General features: G+C 43.5%; 1 protein-coding gene across 1 annotated transcript in view; it reads right to left on the reverse strand.

Annotated features, from left to right (window-relative positions):
• MYRFL (myelin regulatory factor like) overlaps window positions 1-9,991 on the reverse strand; it is a 77,620-nt gene extending 67,629 nt beyond the window's left edge. Inside the window, exon 1 of the mRNA XM_075274440.1 lies at window positions 9,841-9,991. Within this exon, the coding sequence (XP_075130541.1) occupies window positions 9,841-9,895 (55 nt within the window). The 5' untranslated portion in view covers window positions 9,896-9,991. The remainder of the gene's footprint in view (window positions 1-9,840) is intronic.
• Window positions 9,992-20,369: the final 10,378 nt, after the last annotated feature.

The following is a 20,369-nucleotide window of genomic DNA, read 5'->3' on the forward strand; positions in this document are numbered from 1 at the left end:
TTTCACACCCAAAGGCATTGGATACTTAACCAGGATTGATGTTGGTCTCAATCCTGAGCTTTATGCAAGTATCCTACAAGATGAGTTACTTTGTACACTAAAGTACTGTGGGTGTGAAAAAGACTACAGTGTGTTCCAATAGGACAACAGGCCGTATTATTGGTTGAGATTAGCAAAGAAACAGACAATGAAGTAGAGGGGTTTCTTTGGACCACAGACCTCAACCCAATCGAACACTGGTGGGTAGAGTTGAAGAAAAAGCTATATTCATAAGCAATTGAGTCAACCAATATGCACCAACATTGGGTAGGTGTAGAAGAGAATTGGGATCAAATTTCAGTTGAAACATACTTGATTGAATCTTATTGAGAACATTCATTGCCAGAAGTATTCAGGCAGTGCTGAAAGCCAAAGATGGATTTAGAAAAAGTTCAAATTTAGATTTTTAGGAGCAAAACATGTCATGAATCTTCAAAACTAATAATATGCTAAATAGTTGAAAGTGAAATTTAAGTATGACATAGCCAAATGATTGTCTCTAAAATGATGATAGTTTCACGTTCGAAGCTGTAGTGGATGGGGAGATATGGAGCCTGAAAGTCAAATGTTCAAAACATTGTTACTAGAGATGAGCGAACAGTAAAATGTCCGAGGTTCGATATTCGTTTTGAGTAGCCCCTCAATATTCGACTACTCGAATCGAACCCTGTTATAGTCTATGGGGGGAAAATGCTCGTTTTAGGGGTAGGCAACATTCGATCAAATTATACTTACCAAGTCCACGAGTGAGGGTCGGGCTGGATCCTCCGAGCAGTACTCTCCTTGCAGCGTCCCCGCGGCGTCCTCCGGCTCTTCATTCACTCTGCCAGGCATCGGGCCTGGGCAGAGCCGATTGCGCATGCCCGCACTACAAGCGGACAAGCGCAGTCGGCTCTGCCCAGACCCGATGCCTGGCAGAGTGAATGAAGAGCCGGAAGACGCAGCGGGGAAGCTGCACGGAGAAGACTTCTAAAGGTAGGAGAAGAACCAGCATTGATTGGCCGACTGTATAGCATTCGGCCAATCAATGCTGGTTCTGCATCGAACTTTTACATTCGAACAGCGAGTGGTACTCGATCGAGTATGAGTATTTCGAATACTGTAGTATTCGATCGAATACCTACTCGATCGAGTACTACTCGCTCATCTCTAATTGTTACCCTTTTTGCTCATCAGTGTATATACAGTATTGCAGTCTATCAATCTAAAAAACTAAATAATCTAAAGCTGACTCATGCACTTCTAGTGTAATAGTCACTAAGTAGTGCTTTTAGAGCTTTGCTAAAAAAAATTTTTTAGTTTTTAAAAAAACAACAACACATACATGCAGTGTCAAAATTGTTGACAACCACTATTATCATTAAGCCTTGTGCAATTAATATGAGTAAAAAGCTGAACAGGGGACAGGCAAAAGGAGGTGGAAGAGCAACACATTTGAACAAGTACCAACAATAAGGATATGGGTGGCAAAAGTTTTTTTTGTTTGTTTTTTTTATGTAGATTGTGAGCCCCACATAGAGAAAAGTTTTGGTAGCACCTCCAGTAGCCGAAGGATTGTTGCACTTCCTGAGATGAATGAGGAGGAAGTTTTTGATCACTTAAAGTGGTTGTCCCATCACAAGGATCCTATCGATGCTGCTTGTTAATGTGGATGTAAGACTTTTCCTAAATACATTGCTTCAGCAAAACTGCTTTGTTTGTCCACTATATTACTTTATTCGATTCTTTGTGGCCACAGCCCTGACCTAGCTGCTCCTGAGTCAAATGATGTATCTGCTGCTCTCAGGGGGGAGGGAGGAGGGGCTAAGTGCAGGGAGCGAGCCTGTGTATCTAGCTAATCCTGTGTCTACACCATGTGACCTAGCTTCCTGCTATCAGATAGAGGAGCTGCTTTCATTTCTTCTGTTCTCCCAGTTATCAGGTTAGCTAATTCAGTTGTGTTCATTATGGCAGAGACAGGCAGTCTCTGTATGTAACACAGAATGGAGTTGCTGCTGCCTGTACTTCATAGTCCAATGTGGGTGGGCGGAGCTACACGCGAATTTGGGGGTGGGGCTAAACGGCAGGTTGCCTGTGAAACCCCGCCCACCAAATGATGCAAGAAACCAGGAAGAAAGAAAATTTTACAAGAGTGAAGACTGCTGAGTATGTGAGGTGGGAATACCCCTTTAACTTGTCCCTCTCGCAAGAGGATATTGTCTTCTGTGTGCTCCTCCTCCTCATCTTCTTCACTGACAGAGATTCCTGGTACTAAAGAGACACCTGCTGAGAAATCTATTTCTCCTAGTCAGTCTCCTCACTATCCCCCTCTTTTTGATGAGCTGGGTGATAAGAGAAGCAAAGGAGGAATACTTGACTATAGACAGTGGAGGTAGTAGTGGCAGGGTGTGTGGTACAACTACTGGTATTTATTCTCATAGGCAGGGTTGTAACTTGAGGGAGTGCAGAGGGTGCATTTTCATTGAGGCCCAGATGCCTTAGGGGGCCCATAAACTCTGTCATCAGTATTGAGTTTGCAGGTTCCATCTGGCACATAAGCCACGGCAACCCACAGATTAAAAAGTAATAAAAAAAAATTCCAGCATGCCATATACATTATAATGTAACCTTTACGTCACATTAGACTAAAATACATCCAATTGATAAGGATCCAAGACAAAATTGAAAACATAGCTTACGCATTTTGGGAAACCATAATTAGCCCCTGACTCATATCTGAGATTACTGTAACCACACCAAGGTTGATTAAACTCCTTAGCATCCATTACCACCACTATCAAGAATTTGCTGTAGTGATGAGGTAGGGGGCCCTGGACAAAAGATTTCACCAGAGCCCACAAGACTTTAGTTACGCCACTACTTATAGGGGAGCTAGGGGGAAATCTGGAGGTGGAAATTATGGGTGTGCAGGAATCCCTTGGCAATAATGTATCAGACAAAATGTAGGCAAAACAATGTCATTGCAAATGATGAGGATTCTATTGTAACAATGGAAAAGGATGGACCGTACTCCAAATTATTTCTTTGAGCTTGCTTACTTTATAACATATCAATATGAAGCTGTATTGAAAATTTTACACTATCATAGAATTTGAGTCCATAATCATATGACTTAGAATGAGCAATATTTCAGGCCGAGGAAGCCCTTCATCAGGTTTGTAAAGGTATCAATAATGTTAAGCTGAAAGCATGAGGTAGGGTCCATAGTATGCAACCTTAATATGTCCAAAGGAGTAGATACAGAGCATCATTACCTGCAAATAATCCCAGCACAGTTTTTATTTACCAAGTGTTCTAAAAGAAATTAAAGCTGTGCTGTGACTCGTTACAATGCACAACAGATACAGTGTTTCATAACTCTATCCAACTGTATTTAGGTCATTGATCAGCAAAGAGCAAGGACAAACGTATGCTATAGTGAGAGGCCTTCAAGGCATCAATGAGTTCACAAGAGTATACACAATCACAAGAATAGAGGTGTAGGCAGGTAAGAGTGTACTGTAGGCGTATAGGTGTGGGCGTATAGCTTCACTGATAACGACATTTTAGTGGATGGCCTGTTGAGTTATTGAGGACAACAGTCAGGGTAAAAATGAAGTCATGTTCTGGGTCAAATTGAATAATCTATTAAAGTTTCTATTACATGAGGGCACAGAAGAGATCAAGAAGAATTCATACAGAAAAAATATTACTTTTTACTAGGAATAATGAATAATCTGAATGCTACTTTAACCTCAAGGTGTACTTTAGCTGCAACAAGGATCTTCTCTATGAGTGAGAAATGGCACACAAAAACTTGATAACTCTGAACTTTCACTATGATAGGCCAAAAGGGTGCTTAGTAGAGATGAGCGAACACCGTTCGATGGAATAGGTATTCGATCGAATATCAAGGGGTTCGATGTATTCGTTCCCAATCGAATACCACGTGGCAAACGTAGTAAAAATTTGTATCCATTCCCACATTCCCTGGCGCGTTTTTTGCACCAATAACTGTGCAGGGGCTGTGGGACAGGAACTACGACAACGGAGGCAGTGAAAAAAATTGAAAAAACCCATTGGCTGCCGAAAACATGTGACCTCCCATTTATAAGAACGGCTGCCGCCATATTCGTGGTCAGAGATAGGGAGAGAAACATATCTGCTGAGGGCTAGATAGGCATTAGCTTCAGATAGGCAGGGAAAACCCGAAGAACAGCAGCTCTTTTCAGAGCTATATACTGCAGGGAGAGGAGTGGAGCTTTCCACGGACGGTGGAAAACAAGGATACAGAACAGTTACTTGTTGCTATTTATGTGCACACCAGCTTTTGTTAGGGGTGTCCCCACACAAAATAGCAGGAATCCACAGCAGTTACTTCTTGCTATATATGTGCAAACCAGCTTTTCTTTGGGGTGTCCCCCCACACACACACACACACACAAATTTGCAGGAATACAGAGCAGTTACCTCCTGCTATATACGTACAAACCAGCTTTTCTCAGGGCATTAAAAAGGGCATTAGTATACATCAAAAAATGCATAAGGCTAGCGCAAGGGGATGGGGACGAGGATGGGGGCGTGGAAATGCAGATGTGGAGCAAAGTTGCGCTCAACCAACAGCGTCTACTGTGCCTACTGCTCTGCGGCAGCAAGCATTGCGCTTCCCCACAGTCTCCGGCTTGATGGCCACATTAAGTAGGGTGCAGGGTACAACCCTAACCAGGCCCGAGCACCAGGAAGAGGTGTTACAATGGCTAGCGGACAATGCTTCCAGCACATTCTCCATCAGCCAGTCAGCCTCTACCTCTACCTCTACCTACTTCTCCTCCTACCCAACAGTCTGGTCCTCCTTCCTCACAACATGCCCACTCTTCCCAGCAACCTAATCCCACCTTTCCCACCTCCAAGGAGCTGTTTTCAGGTCCATCCACTGTCCCTCTCTCTGTCCCACCACGTCCTGAATCACCAGAGGTAACAGATGAGTTGCTGTGTCCTGATGCACAAACACTGGAGCATCCGTTATTTCCTGTTGTTCACCAGCAAATCGGCCCTCAGTCACGACGATGACAAGACAGAGTTGCCATCAGGGCAGCCTGTTGCCATGTGTGGTGTGCAAGAGGAGAAGGTGGTGGAGCTGTCAGAGGAATTGGAAGAGGAGGTGGTGGACGACGAGGACACTGACCCGACCTGGACAGGGCGGATGTCAAGCGGGGAGAGCAGTGTAGATGTGGAGGGAAGTGCAGCACCAAAGAGGGTGGCTAGAGGCAGAGGCATGTCCAGAGGCAGAGGACAGCTGCTTCACCGAAGCCAGGCCACAGCCAGCAGGGCCCAAAATGTTCTCTCTTCTACCTAGCCTAGAAAAACTCACACATCGAGGCCACAGTCTTGGGTGGTTTGAAATTTTTTAAATGTATGTGCGACAAATATACTGCAGTTTGCTGGCGCTGCAGTCTAGACCAGCAGCCATGAAACCTCCACATGTGCCTCCACCACTTTGGAGACTTCTGCCTCATCCTCCCCTTTTCCTGCCTCAGCTCCTTCTCCTGTACCATCATGCGCCTCTTCACAGCAACCCACCATCTCCCAGACTTTTCAGCGCAGGCAAAAATGCAGTGCTACCCACCCCCATGCACAAGCCTTAAACGCGCACATCGCCAAGACCGTAATTTATAAAGGAAAAACACCATGTTTGAGATAACCCTAACTTACAGTATGTCATAACTACTAGAGATGAGTGAGTACTATTCGAAATGGCAGTTTCGAATAGCATGCACCCATAGGAATGAATGGACGCAGCGGCACACAGGGAGTTAAGCGGCAGGACGCCAGCCTGTCTGCGTGCCGGCCCGCTCCATTCATTGCTATGGGTGTGTGCTATTCGAAACTGCTGTTTCGAATAGTACTCACTCATCTCTAATAACTACCTGCCAGTGTTACCATCTGCAGTCAGCGTGAGAGGGATAGAGCCTCTTCATTCTGAAGGTGTCCTACCACTGTAGGCATCTTTATGGGATAGAACCAGTAGTCTGTCAATAGCAGTCATCTTAGCATAAGGTCCCCTGATGATTGGTGCAACACTGTGCCAGGAAACGGATAGGGACATATAGGGTCTTGCCTTGAGGGACAGCTTGTTACTGCCCTTGTAAGGGCGGGAGTCAATTGGGGGCTAGGGCTTATCGGTAGGTTAAAATGAGGGATTTATATCCTCCTGTGTTACGCCCGACACCAATTTTTGGCTCCTACCTACAACCTACTTACATCCTATGGTAAGACCGTTTCATATTATATTATACCAGACAGACTAAGTAATTTATGGTCACTGTGCGGTGATTGTCCTACAGTGCATGTTACCGTGTAGATATTTTTCTTCCCACCGTTAGGTGTTGCGAAGCTGAAAAGAATATATTGCACATGTCACCTTTGTACTTAATCTTTCCTCTAGGAAGGTTTTTAGATGTTTATATATGTCTGTTGACACGAGTTTTAATGTATTGTTAAACGTTAAGTTTTATTTGCATCAGTGCAGCTGTTGATGTCAGCAGTATATAACTAATATAACATTCTAAGGCCCGGTTCACATCTGCGCATGGGTTTTCATTTGGAGAGTCCGCATTGGGGACTTAATCAGCATAAGAAAGTGGCTACCTTAACCACTTCCGGACCGCCCATAGACTTTATACATCCGGGAAGTGGTTGCCTAGTTCTGACAGGACGTACCGGAGCTCCCAGAGAGATGTCAGGGAAGGTTTATTCCCTTCCCTGCCACCTCGATTGCTGTGTATACAGTGCTCAATGAGCGCTGTATACACGGCTATGGGTGCCGCCATGATGCGGCCGCTCTCTGACCCGGCGGTCATGTGATCCGCCGGGAGCAGCATCTTGCAAAAGCTGCTGGGTCCTACAGGACCCAGATCAGCTCTGTATACTGCGTATACAGCGTGCAGGAGGCTGTATTTCTCTTGCAACTGAGGCTAAATTTACCAGCCTCAGTTGCAGAGGAAATCAGCCTCTGTAACAAAAAAAAAAAAAAAAAGTGACCAGATGCCCCCAAAAGGTCTCTAATGACTTTATGGTGACACAATCTGAAAAAAATAAAATAAAAAATATAATAAAAAAAGTTTTTTAAAAAAAAGTGTAAATAAAATTAAAAAAAAAAACCACCACCACACTAATAAAACACCGTTAATAAAGGTTATAGCCCCACCCCCGACGACACGATACAAAATAAAAATTACCATAACGGAGGTGGACATTAAACGGTTTGGGCAACTGAAAAAGACATTATACTTTTCTGGCGGAGCTGGGAGTGGACATTATACTGTGGACACACCAAGAGAGGGAGTTTATTCTGTGGAGGCAGTTGGAGATGGACATTATAATGAGGCGGCATACGATGTCAGGGTGACTGTAGAGGTGTTATACTGTGTAGGCGCACAAAGAGAAATTGATGGGAATTGGGGGTGGGGATAAACTTGCAGTGACACGCATTGTGCGCCGCACATTCTGTCCATCCTTCAGTCCTTTGAAAGTTGGGAGGTATGTGCAATATGCTGTACAATTTCTCCACTGACAGTGCCTACCCACTTACACTGTTAAATGTAACTGGTGAACAAGAGCTATGGTATTCAACATCCTGACACTTAAAGATGCATTTCAAATCATACCTTATATTTTTTTTTTTTAGGACTCAAAGCTAGATTCACACTAGCATTCAAATTTCCATCCTTTGGGTCCGCATGGGGACCTAAAAGATGGAAACCCTGTCCACTGAAAAACAGGGTTCACATGAAAACTATAATGAGGTCTGCTGGGTTTATGGCCGGTTTTCAACAATTTTATACTGAAACCGGAAGAGAGAAAAGTCCTCAAAGGACTTCTCGCCACCAATTTTAATCAGAATCTGGGACAAAGTCTCCTATGGAGACTTGAACACTACTGTGAGCCTACCTAATGTCAGTAGAGCTGATTAATATAATTTAATGATGTAAAAGTATAATGGTCTTTGCACATAGCAACCAATCATAGCGCAGATTTCATTTTAGATTCTGCTTTTGCATATGAAAGCTACATTGTGATTGGTTGCTGTGGCAACTAAGTTTTTAGACCATTTTAATACACCTGAACCACTGAACCTAATGTGTAATCTGTCAACAATCCAGATAATATAGGGGTAGAACCCCCTTCATCTTTCTCCCTGTACAGCAGTATTCCAGGGTCCATGGAGGCTTTGGTCCTTACCATACAATGTTAGCTACTATAATAACTCACATACACAGCACACAAAAGAAGAGGAGATCCTGCTCCGCTATATCTGTCTTTCACAAACACAAAGAGAAGCTGGAGCAACAGTATGGAGAATATTATAGGGAAGCACTGTGGAGAGCTACAACACTTACTAGATGCAACAGCAGCCTCATCTTTGTGGTCTCCTTCCAGTAGCTGACATCTCCTGCTGCCTCTCCCCTCTTCATAGACTAACATGGATAGAAAGTAACCTAAGCACTTAATGAATAGATAGGCTATTCTTATATTAAGACTGATTTAGCTGAGAAAGTAAATTAGGAACCAGAGGAGTAAGGGAAGTAGAGCTAAGTGGAGAAAGAGGCATTTTTTTCTTTATTAGGATATAGTACTTTTATTTTATTCCATTGTGCTTTTGATTTCTGTCAACTTTGTTAAATGCACAGAAGCTAAGCAAAAATAATGACTAGACTAATGTAAGACATGAGTTTCTTCTTTTAACTCAGTCATTCAGATGTAGACTTGCTTTTTCGTTTTGGGTCATTGACTTGTTACTAGAATCTTCCAAATGTTTCATGACACTTAGCATAACCCATGTGACTGCTGATGCCCAATCACAGGCATCAGCAGTGACCCCAGGGCACAAGAAGTCACCCAGGAAATCGGTAGAGACCAGAAGTTGACCCATAGAGCACAGCACACTGCAAGGAGGCCCAGAAGAGGTGAGGGAAATTTATTATTATTATTTATTTTTATTTATTTTTACATCTCCACTGCGCCTCCAACTGTTATACTCTGGATAGAGCCCAGAGTAATCTAATTGCACTTCTGGTTCAATCTGAACAAATTCAGTCCAAAACTAATCTTCATAGTTTACCCCTCCTCTACTCTTTACATAAGCCAACAGATGTTTCAGCAATGTCATGCGTAACAACATGCAGCAAGTCCTAAAGACCATACCATTTTCCTGCAATTTACTTGAATTTCATCAAATCACATTCACAACACAGCAGAAATAAATGTGTCCGGGAATGAATAAAGGCATATGTGAAGGAAATTTTTCATGCCCATTTTGTTTTTCCAGTTCCAGCATTGTATCCTAAACAGAGGTAAAGTATAAAAAAACTTAGGCATCATACACATGGCAAAGTCATATACATGGAAGCTGTATGGAAGCACATGGAGTCAAAGCAGCTTTATATTACAGAGCTGTAGGCACTTTGTATGCTTCCATATGGTTCTGCATTATGAAGGTATTGTCTCCTAAAAGCCATGATGTGTTTTTCAGGATTCATGGAGACCCATTTTAAAAGGAATCTATGAAAAGATGTCTAAGTTCTTTTAAGAAAAACCATTATGCTAATGTGAACAGACTCTTACAGAATATAATGTTAAATATGAATTTTCTAAATTTAGTTATTTTTGATCATATGCACTATAGCCAGCTGATATATTCCCAGGTATAACATACAATCATTTAGAAGTACAGAGATTTCTTAAAAGTGTGAAGAATTACTAAAGAAAAGACAAAATAACTGGAAAAAAATTATATATCAATTATCGTGGAAAAAAAATTACCTTCAAAGAATTGCTGTAATGCTTCATTTTCCCCTAATACATCCAAACGGTCCATGACTATTTCCTTGGCAATTGTTTAATGGAAAAATCCTGAAAAAAATGTAATCAGAAATCCCAGAAAGCTTTACTAGGCCATACTTCCATATGAGAGTGCCTGGTCATGGCTCCTTGTAGCATAGCAGAAAAAAGCTGCTGTAATCCACTTGGTTTCTATACTCCATTACCTCCGAACAGTCATTTCAGAAAATGTACAGATGATACCTGAATTTACTGAATATCTCTTGAAAAATGTTTTTTTTTTTTTTTTAATTCAGCGGAAGATTAGACCATGACCATCCCTTCCTGGTTCTGGAGACCTTTGCTCCATAAGTTGAGCACATGCGTAGACCAAGAGTAATAACCATTAATTCTTATCTAACATTTGTCCTTCCATGCAGCAAAAATATTTTTACAATGTATGCAGTCAAGGATCATGATACACCTCCCTGGATATTATTTGGATGACACAGCAGCAGGAACATGTTAAAAGGATCATAAGTAATGAAGCTTAGTACAATTCTAAGGCTTGGTTCACATCTGCGTTCAGTATTTCGTTTGGGAAGTCCGCTTGGAATGAAAGCACACGGACCACAAGCAGACTCCCCAAACGTAATACTGAACGCAGATGTAAACCTGGCCTAACAGTCAAAAAACTGCTCTAAATTGGTAACCCAGAGTTCAAGACCCCTAGGGTGTCTAATAAATACAAAATAAAAATGAAAAAGTATTAAAAATTCAAATCACACTCATTTGCCTAGAACACATATAAAAGTAGTTAAATACTGTGAAACACAGACACATTAGGTATCCCTGTGTCCGAAATCACCCGCTCTACAAATCACTAAAAATATTTTTCCTATACGGTAAAGGCCGTAGTGAGGAAAAAAAAAAAGTCAAAAGTGCCAAACCGCCATTTTTTTCCACTGTTTTGACTCTGATAAAAATTTGAATAAAAAAAAAGATCAAAGCAAAAGCAATTCCCCAAAATGGTATAACTAAAAAGTGCACCCGGCCCCGTAAAATTTTGGCACAATTTTGGATTATTGTTAAGGGGTTAAAATGTAAATAAAATCATATAAATTTGGCATCCCCGGAATCGTACCAAAACATAGAAGATAGATACAATTTGTCTGCACCGTGAACGCCGTAAAAATGAATCCCATAAGAAAAGCACAGTAATGCACTTTTTCTTCATATCCCCCCCATTCTGATTTTTTTTTTTTCCAGCTTCCCAGTACATTGTACAGATTAATGGTGGCATCATGAAGAACAATTTGTCCCGCAAACATTAAGTCCTCATATGGCTCTGAGGGCAGAGAAATTAAAAAAAAAAAAATTATGGGGTTTGGAAGGGGGGAGGGTCAATAACGAAAATCAAAAAAATGCCCTTGGTGGGAAGGAGTTAATCACTTTCACAGTTTGCATTATTATTAGAGATGAGCGAACAGTGTTCTATCGAACACATGTTCGATCGGATATCAGGGTGTTCGCCATGTTCGAATCGAATCGAACACCACGTGGTAAAGTGCGCCAAAATTCGATTCCCCTCCCACCTTCCCTGGCGCCTTTTTTGCACCAATAACAGCGCAGGGGAGGTGGGACAGGAACTACGACACCGGGGGCATTGAAAAAAATTGGAAAAAGTCATTGGCTGCCGAAAACAGGTGACCTCCATTTTAGACGAATAGTGGATTTCAAATCCGGGTCATATGAGAATGTGAACTTTGTGACTATGAGACAGGGATAGCTGTACAGGCAGGGATAGCTAGGGATAACCTTTATTTAGGGGGGAATGTTATTAAAAATAACTTTTTGGGGCTCTATCGGGTGTGTAATTGTGATTTTTGTGAGATAAACTTTTTCCCATAGGGATGCATTGGCCAGCGCTGATTGGCCGAATTCCGTACTCTGGCCAATCAGTGCTGGCCAATGCATTCTATTAGCTTGATGAAGCAGAGTGTGCACAAGGGTTCAAGCGCACCCTCGGCTCTGATGTAGCAGAGCCGAGGCTGCACAAGGGTTCAAGCGCACCCTCGGCTCTGATGTAGGAGAGCCGAGGGTGCACTTGAACCCTTGTGCACCCTCAGCTCTGCTACATCAGAGCAGAGGGTGCGCTTGAACCCTTGTGCACACTCTGCTTCATCAAGCTAATAGAATGCATTGGCCAGCGCTGATTGGCCAATGTATTCTATTAGCCTGATGAAGTAGAGCTGAATGTGTGTGCTAAGCACACACATTCAGCTCTACTTCATCGGGCTAATAGAATGCATTGGCCAGCGCTGATTGGCCACAGTACGGAACTCGACCAATCAGCGCTGGCTCTGCTGGAGGAGGCGGAGTCTAAGATCGCTCCACACCAGTCTCCATTCAGGTCCGACCTTAGACTCCGCCTCCTCCGGCAGAGCCAGCGCTGATTGGCCGAAGGCTGGCCAATGCATTCCTATGCGAATGCAGAGACTTAGCAGTGCTGAGTCAGTTTTGCTCAACTACACATCTGATGCACACTCGGCACTGCTACATCAGATGTAGCAATCTGATGTAGCAGAGCCGAGGGTGCACTAGAACCCCTGTGCAAACTCAGTTCACGCTAATAGAATGCATTGGCCAGCGCTGATTGGCCAATGCATTCTATTAGCCCGATGAAGTAGAGCTGAATGTGTGTGCTAAGCACACACATTCAGCACTGCTTCATCACGCCAATACAATGCATTAGCCAGTGCTGATTGGCCAGAGTACGAAATTCGGCCAATCAGCGCTGGCCAATGCATTCTATTAGCCCGATGAAGTAGAGCTGAATGTGTGTGCTAAGCACACACATTCAGCACTGCTTCATCACGCCAATACAATGCATTAGCCAGTGCTGATTGGCCAGAGTACGGAATTCGGCCAATCAGCGCTGGCTCTGCTGGAGGAGGCGGAGTCTAAGATCGCTCCACACCAGTCTCCATTCAGGTCCGACCTTAGACTCCGCCTCCTCCAGCAGAGCCAGCGCTGATTGGCCGAATTCCATACTCTGGCCAATCAGCACTGGCTAATGCATTGTATTGGCGTGATGAAGCAGTGCTGAATGTGTGTGCTTAGCACACACATTCAGCTCTACTTCATCGGGCTAATAGAATGCATTGGCCAATCAGCGCTGGCCAATGCATTCTATTAGCGTGAACTGAGTTTGCACAGGGGTTCTAGTGCACCCTCGGCTCTGCTACATCAGATTGCTACATCTGATGTAGCAGTGCCGAGTGTGCATCAGATGTGTAGTTGAGCAAAACTGACTCAGCACTGCTAAGTCTGCATTCGCATAGGAATGCATTGGCCAGCCTTCGGCCAATCAGCGCTGGCTCTGCCAGCTCAACTACACATCTGATGCACACTCGGCACTGCTACATCAGATGTAGCAATCTGATGTAGCAGAGCCGAGGGTGCACTAGTCTAAGGTCTAAGGTCGGACCTAGACCTAGTCGGACCTAGTCTTAATGTCTAAGGTCGGACCTGAATGGAGACTGGTGTGGAGCGATCTTAGACTCCGCCTCCTCCAGCAGAGCCAGCGCTGATTGGTCGAGTTCCGTACTCTGGCCAATCAGCACTGGCCAATGCATTTCTATGGGGAAAAGTTAGCTTGCGAAAATCGCAAACTGACAGGGATTTCCATGAAATAAAGTGACTTTTATGCCCCCAGACATGCTTCCCCTGCTGTCCCAGTGTCATTCCAGGGTGTTGGTATCATTTCCTGGGGTGTCATAGTGGACTTGGTGACCCTCCAGACACGAATTTGGGTTTCCCCCTTAACGAGTTTATGTTCCCCATAGACTATAATGGGGTTCGAAACCCATTCGAACACTCGAACAGTGAGCGGCTGTTCGAATCGAATTTCGAACCTCGAACATTTTAGTGTTCGCTCATCTCTAATTATTATTGCCCTTGATGTACTCAGCTTAGTACAGTACAGTAATGAAAGTTATACCTTGCATAATGGTGTTATTTCCGATCCACGTGATTTATAATGTCGAAGTGTATTATCAGATCCACGTGATTTATGTCGAAGTGTATTATCAGAAATGATCTTATTCCTGCTTTGCCTTACATTTATTTCTATATGTTTTCGTTTAGTTTTTTTGTTTTTTTAAGGGGGAACGTATCTTTTTAGACTATCACACCACCACTGGGGTCCATGTACAGTGGGTACTGAAAGTATTCAGACCCTTTTAAATTTTTCACTCTTTGTTTCATTGCAGCCATTTGCTAAAAGAAAAAAAGTTAAATTTTAATTTCTCGTTAATGTGCACTCAGCACCCCGTCTTGACAGAAAAAAAAACCCCGGAAATGTAGAATTTTTGCAAATTTTTTTTTTTTTTTTGGTGGAATGCTGTAACAATGACCCCCTCCCCTTCCTCAAAGACCCTGAACGACCAACGGACTGACTGGTTTTGGTAATTGAAGCATCCCAAATATACCTATAGGAAAACCACCTGCATTTCCACAGGTATAATGGAAGCAGTTAAAACTTTGTGCAAAGCGGTGCAGGAAAACCCAGAATGAATTTCTGCTGTGGTCAAATACATGGAGCCTTGGCCTGAAGCTGAATTTTTCAGCTACGAAAAATTCAGCTGTGTGAACGTAGAAAGTGGCCCCATGTGCGTGGACTAGGTTTACAGACATAAAGGTGGTGTATTTATAGGATGACCCACATAACAGATCTTTGGTCCATGCAGCACTCCGCTGCTAAACATTCTGAGAATAGAAGGAAAGCTTTCTGATGAACACGAGATCATTCACCAGAGTTACGTAATACTGGCAAGCTTCATGGAAAATAACCTTGGTCATATTGCTTGTTATGTTTGGTTTTATACCTGGTTCTTTACTTATTATAGAATGAGGTAAAGAGATAAGAAGTTATTCAGACCTATGCTTTCAGCTCGGAAAAGGAGAATGACATTCCAGAGCTGTAAAGCTCAAAACAAGTGCGTATATAAGAATGTGGAGCAAGTAAGGGAGCTCTTGTAAGAAATTGTGTCATAAACCTTACCAGACAGGAGCATGTCCACTATAACCCAAAATATTAAATGCTATATATTTTAACAGAAAAAAAAAAACCACACACACACACACACACACACACACACACACACACACACACACACACACCTTTTTTCGTGTTTCAAGGCCACAAGGTGTCCTCATAAAACCAAATAGTCATATTCCACCATATCCAATAGACAAAAATGCCAATATATGATTATTATGCGACCAAATGCATTCCAGAAATTTTGGAGTGTTTTCTAACCCTGCAGTTGATTAGGTCTCAGTCACAAGATATGTAAATGATCACACGTGTGGTCTGGTTAGAAACTGGGGCTTGCCACAAGAGGGCATACAAGTGCTGTCCCTAATGCCTTTACAGATTTAGAAAAAAGAAAAAGAAAAAAAAAAAACTCAAAAAAAAACCAAACACTCAAGTGCTACTTTTTGGTAGTGCTCCTCTTCATGAGAGATCACTGACTACTAGACATGCCTCTAAGATGCACTCAAAGACATATGCAACTTCTAAAAGTTTGTAAACTGGGCATATTAATGTACTGAGTGAAGCAGAATAACTGTTTTGATAAACTGCCCACCATCTCAGCTATACTGACCTAACTGTTAGGAGGTGTTGAGAGAGTGGATACATAAGGGCATATACAGTCAACAGTCTCCAGTTGTGCCAGACAGACCACCAGTAGAGAGGATTGTTTGAATAGTCTAGCAGCATGCGTCTACCATCTAGACACAAGTGGCACCTTCCTCACACACCCTTGCCTCTGCCTGGGCATTTCCAAACACTTAGAGAAGGAAATTAGGTGTCACTGCGCCTATTACATGTCCTACCATTGCTTAGTCAGCCACCACTGGATTAGTTTGCAGGGTGGTCGTGACTGAGAAGCCTGGGCTGATATCAACTGAAACCATCATCTTTAGCAAAGAATCTAGGTTCTACTTGGATCCAACAATGATCAGGTTTGAGTATGAAGGCCTTCTAGTGAGCATGGCAGTCCTTGCTACTAAGTAATTGGTGGTGTCATAATCAGGGGAGGCATTGTATAAGACAGCCTGTAACACCTAAGGGTATGTTCACAGAGGGTTTTTTTTGCAGGCTGAAAAAATATGCTTCAAAGATTAGGAAAGTTTTTTGACGCATTTTTCATTGCAGTTTTTTACCACGTTTGTTTGCCCCCAGCACTTTGTATGGACCAGGAAACTTCCCTTAAAGTGCTTGAGAATGTTGATGCAGTTATTGCAAAAACTGCATAAAAAACGAGTCATGTTTTTTCTCCTCCTATTGATTTCAATGGGTTTTTCAAGACAGAATCAGCCTAAAAATACGGCATTTTGCTATTTTTTCCTTCTAGGGAAAAAAAATATATATATTTTACGGTAAGTAAAAAAATCCACTTCTCATTTATATCATTAGTGGACCATCCACAGTACATCCTAAAGTAGTCCCAGAGGGTGGGAAGAGAAAACGCCCTGCAGTTGATTAACAGCAGAAGAGATGGATCAGCCCAAACCTCAGAGAAAGAAGAGGAAGCCTGTACTGGACCGGCAGCATCTGGTGAGAATACCAATGCCATCCTAGAGGACACAAACATTAGATTGCCAAAGAATGAGGGGACCAACTGGAACCATAGGATTTACTGGATAAAATGGAGAACCAGCTAGGATTTTCAAAATGTCATAAGATACTAAAGCCAAGGCCCTCAGGAGATAAATGCCGTAAAGGTTGTCGTTCACAAGGCCTTCTGGACTAAAGTAGGCTGCAAAAGCCACAGAGGTACATGATTGGAGGCCTTTGGTGAAGGGTAGAGAGGGCTAGGATCAGGCCCATATGGTAGCCAAGATGGTACCAAATAAGGCATTAGTATCTAAAATGCGGGGCACCCTTGGGGAGACATGAACAACATATACTGGGTCAGTGGGTAAACGCCAATACTGACACTAACCCACTCAATCCAGAGAGACCCAGAGGCCAAAAGAAAAAAAAAAACAAAACACCACTTTGCAGGAACAGTGAACCCACAATTCAGCTGAAATTTATGAAGGGACCAAGGAACAGACCTCAATCAGAAAGAAGGCACACAGCATAGGGAGGTATGCAAGTTCAGGCCTGACCACAAGGAGCTGGGGGGGGGGGGGGGGGACAGAGTCTTGGCCCATAAACAGGAGGTAGATAATGAAGGAGACCACAAGGAAGTCATAAGTGGAGTCCACAAGGAGACCCCAAATGCTGCCCACTATGAGAATCCCTTTATGGCCTCCTTGTGATCTCCCCTTATGGCCTCCTAAGAACATCCTTCCTAAGATCGCCATAATCAGGTTTGACTAGCAGGAACTGGTAAGATATGGGAGGCTTTCTTCCACGGAGAGGCCAGACAAGAGGTAGACACACCTACCACCAACCCCAAGGTGCAGGGAATGGGCTAAGAGGCACCTAGACCTGACAGCAACTGAGGAGGTCACCGCTGAACCAGGAGTCAGGCTGGATTGGCTGACCGAGGGACACGCTGCTGGAGTCTTAGCAGAATAGGAGCACTACACACCAGCAAAGGGGAAGTGTAGTATAAAGAGGGCTGGAACAGGTCAACAAGCCCAAAAACTGTAAGGGTCATAGCCGAAGACTAAAAGAAGGCTACAATCAAGCAGATCATTCCACAATAACACTGCAGAATGCTGGGGAACTCTGATGGTCCAATCCTGGGACTAAAGGAAGACAAAAGACAGAGGATCTCCGAACAAGCAAGACTGGGAATAGAGGACAGCTGAGGCTCTGGATGACTGCCTCCAGAAAGGAATGTGAGAAGAGGACAGAGAACCTGACGTCTGAACCAGACAGGAGCGTAACTGAACCAAGGTCATGTAAACAGCTCATTAGATCCTTCCCCTCAAAAGAGAATGTCAGGATGGTTCAGCGAGGCCCCACTGGCTCATGGGGAGGAGGCGAAGGAAGATGACAACTAATAAAGACATGTCAATTCAGATGAAATACTGCTGCAAGTGCCTGTCCAGACAACTTAGTTGCTTGAGGAGAACAAGGGTAGGTGAGGGAGTCAGATGCAGGGATGAAAATCCCAGCAACCTCTGAACTTGCAACACCCTGGTTCACAATACCAGTGGTCTAACTCCTGAGCAACAGTCAGGCAGTAGTAGGCCACTAAGGTTTACTTAGAGAAAAACCTGTGACAACAAGGAACTGGAAAAGCTCCCCAAGTTAGCCTAGACAGCAAGGAACCGATGGCCTACTTCCAACAGAAGGCCTAATGACTATACAGAAATTACTTAACAAGAAGAATCCCTTCACCATCTTGCTTATTCTTATGGTTTCTCTCCTCTGTCTTGTTCAAATACGGCTCCAAGTATTAGACCAGGAGTGTCTGGAGGTTGGAAGTTAGGCATTCAGCCGTACACCATTCTAGGACTCTATGGATCACACTAATCCATGCCTGAGCTGGGATAATGTTTCTCTCTCAGAATGTTACATTGGCACAGTTCACTGTAACAGGAACTGAAAGGGGGCACACAGCGATGCGGACTGTAAAAACACATACAGGCATTGAGGCACAAAAAGCGTGGGAGACCTTAAGTGTGGCACCAGAATATAATCAGCTCCATTCCAGTTACTGCTCTATAGAGGGGAAGCTTAACAGGGTCCCAAACAAGGTCAGTGTCTGTTGTGAGGGAAGGGAGCCACCAAAAGAAGGGTCTGAAAACTCAGCCTCATGCAGAGGGGGTCCCATGTAGGCTGCATGGAATCCTGCGTGGCAGGAAGGTACTTGGCTCGGACTCAGGGAGGCAGGCCGCCACTTCACAAGAAGTTGTTTTGTGAGGAAGTGGCCAAAGGGGAGGCCTATGGGACTGTAATAGAGAACTTTATCCAGCCTGAACACAGGAGAGAAGCCTGATGTAAACGGCCTTTAGTCAGAGATTTTAGACAATATGAGCCTGTGCCAGAGAATAGGGGCCACTGTAGCAAGGAAAGGGCTGTAGTGGGAGTACAGATGGGTGGAATACTATATGTTACATTAATTCCCTCAAGAGGGCAGACCACCACCTATAGCAGGAGGGGAAGTATCCCCCAAAAAAAGCCTAATTTGCACAGCTCAGAGCAGTAAGGGGAAGCTTTGACAAAGCCCCTAAAAAGCCCTCTCAAGATTTCTCATGAGCAGGAAATTAGGCCCCTCCCACTCGCGCATAACCCTCTACCGCTCTGCCATAGCACCTAGAGGCAGGCAACAAAGCCTGAACTGCAGGGGAAAAGTAGCACTTTACTAGAGCCCAGCAGGGCTAAATGCAGCTTAGGCCTGGCAGAAATCTGAGACTAAATGACTTCAGACATGCTGCATCAGGGAGGACCGTGGTGCAAAAGGTACCCGAGAAAGAGGAAGAGGTGGGAACGGCCTGAAGGCTTCACCCTTGGAGAGGGAGCATTTACCAGGGGAGCATGGCTGGAATAGCTAGCGGAAAAAAAGAAGCGAGCGGCTCCCATTTTTGGCAGTGGATTTTTATTTTCCTGTTGATGTAGAAAGATGAAGACTTCTGTTTGGGAAAAAAAAAAAAATGCAAGTCATTCCTCAAAGTCACCATTTTGGGGTGCTTATTAGAGATGAGCAAGTAGTAATCGATCTAGTTCTAGTAGGTATTTGATCGAATACTACGGTATTCGAAATACTCGTACTCTGTCGAATACCACGCAGTAAAGTTTCGATTCCTCCCCACCTTCCCTGGCGTTTGTTTTTTTTACACCAATAACTGCGCAGGGGAGGTGGGACGGGAACTAGGACAACGTAGGCATGAAGAAAAAAAAAAGTATATACAGTACAGATGGGCGACTAGTGAAATATTCGAAATTCGATTTGAGTAGACCTCAATTTTCGACTATATGTTCGAATACCTACTCGATCGAACTACTCGCTCATCTCTAGTGCCTATAACTTTAAAAAATAAAATAAAATCAGCCAATTATGAAGCACTGGATGTCTCTATCATTTGGGGAGCAGGCTCTCATTTAGAGGAATTACTCCCTTTTTGACCTTCCTCAGGTATTTGTTATCATGGAATATATATTCCACCCACTGCTTTCACAGATCTGTAAAGATTTAGATTTTTGGACGACGGGGCTTATTCCTCTCAAGACTAATGTATGTTCTGGATCACCCCAAGGAGATGCAATTTTCATTGTCTGTTGCGAGACAGAAAAGCTTGCTTGAGTTGGGATATATTAGCCATAAGCATAGGGGACACCTCAGTCTACCAGATTTTTTTTTTTTTATAAATAAAACCTAAATTACTACTATATGCTGCATAGTTTTGGACTTTATCCATGTGTAAACTCTGGGTCCAGATTGCAGAAACAAGTCCTGTCCCCCAACCCCCTAGGTGCTGGCTCTTTAATCAGAAATGCTAAAGGTGGGGGGGAGCATTCCTACTGTTAGCGTTTGGTTAAATTAAACATTATACTGGAA

The sequence above is a fragment of the Leptodactylus fuscus genome, chromosome 5 (assembly GCF_031893055.1).
Source record: "Leptodactylus fuscus isolate aLepFus1 chromosome 5, aLepFus1.hap2, whole genome shotgun sequence".
Classification (NCBI taxonomy): Eukaryota; Metazoa; Chordata; class Amphibia; order Anura; family Leptodactylidae; genus Leptodactylus; species Leptodactylus fuscus.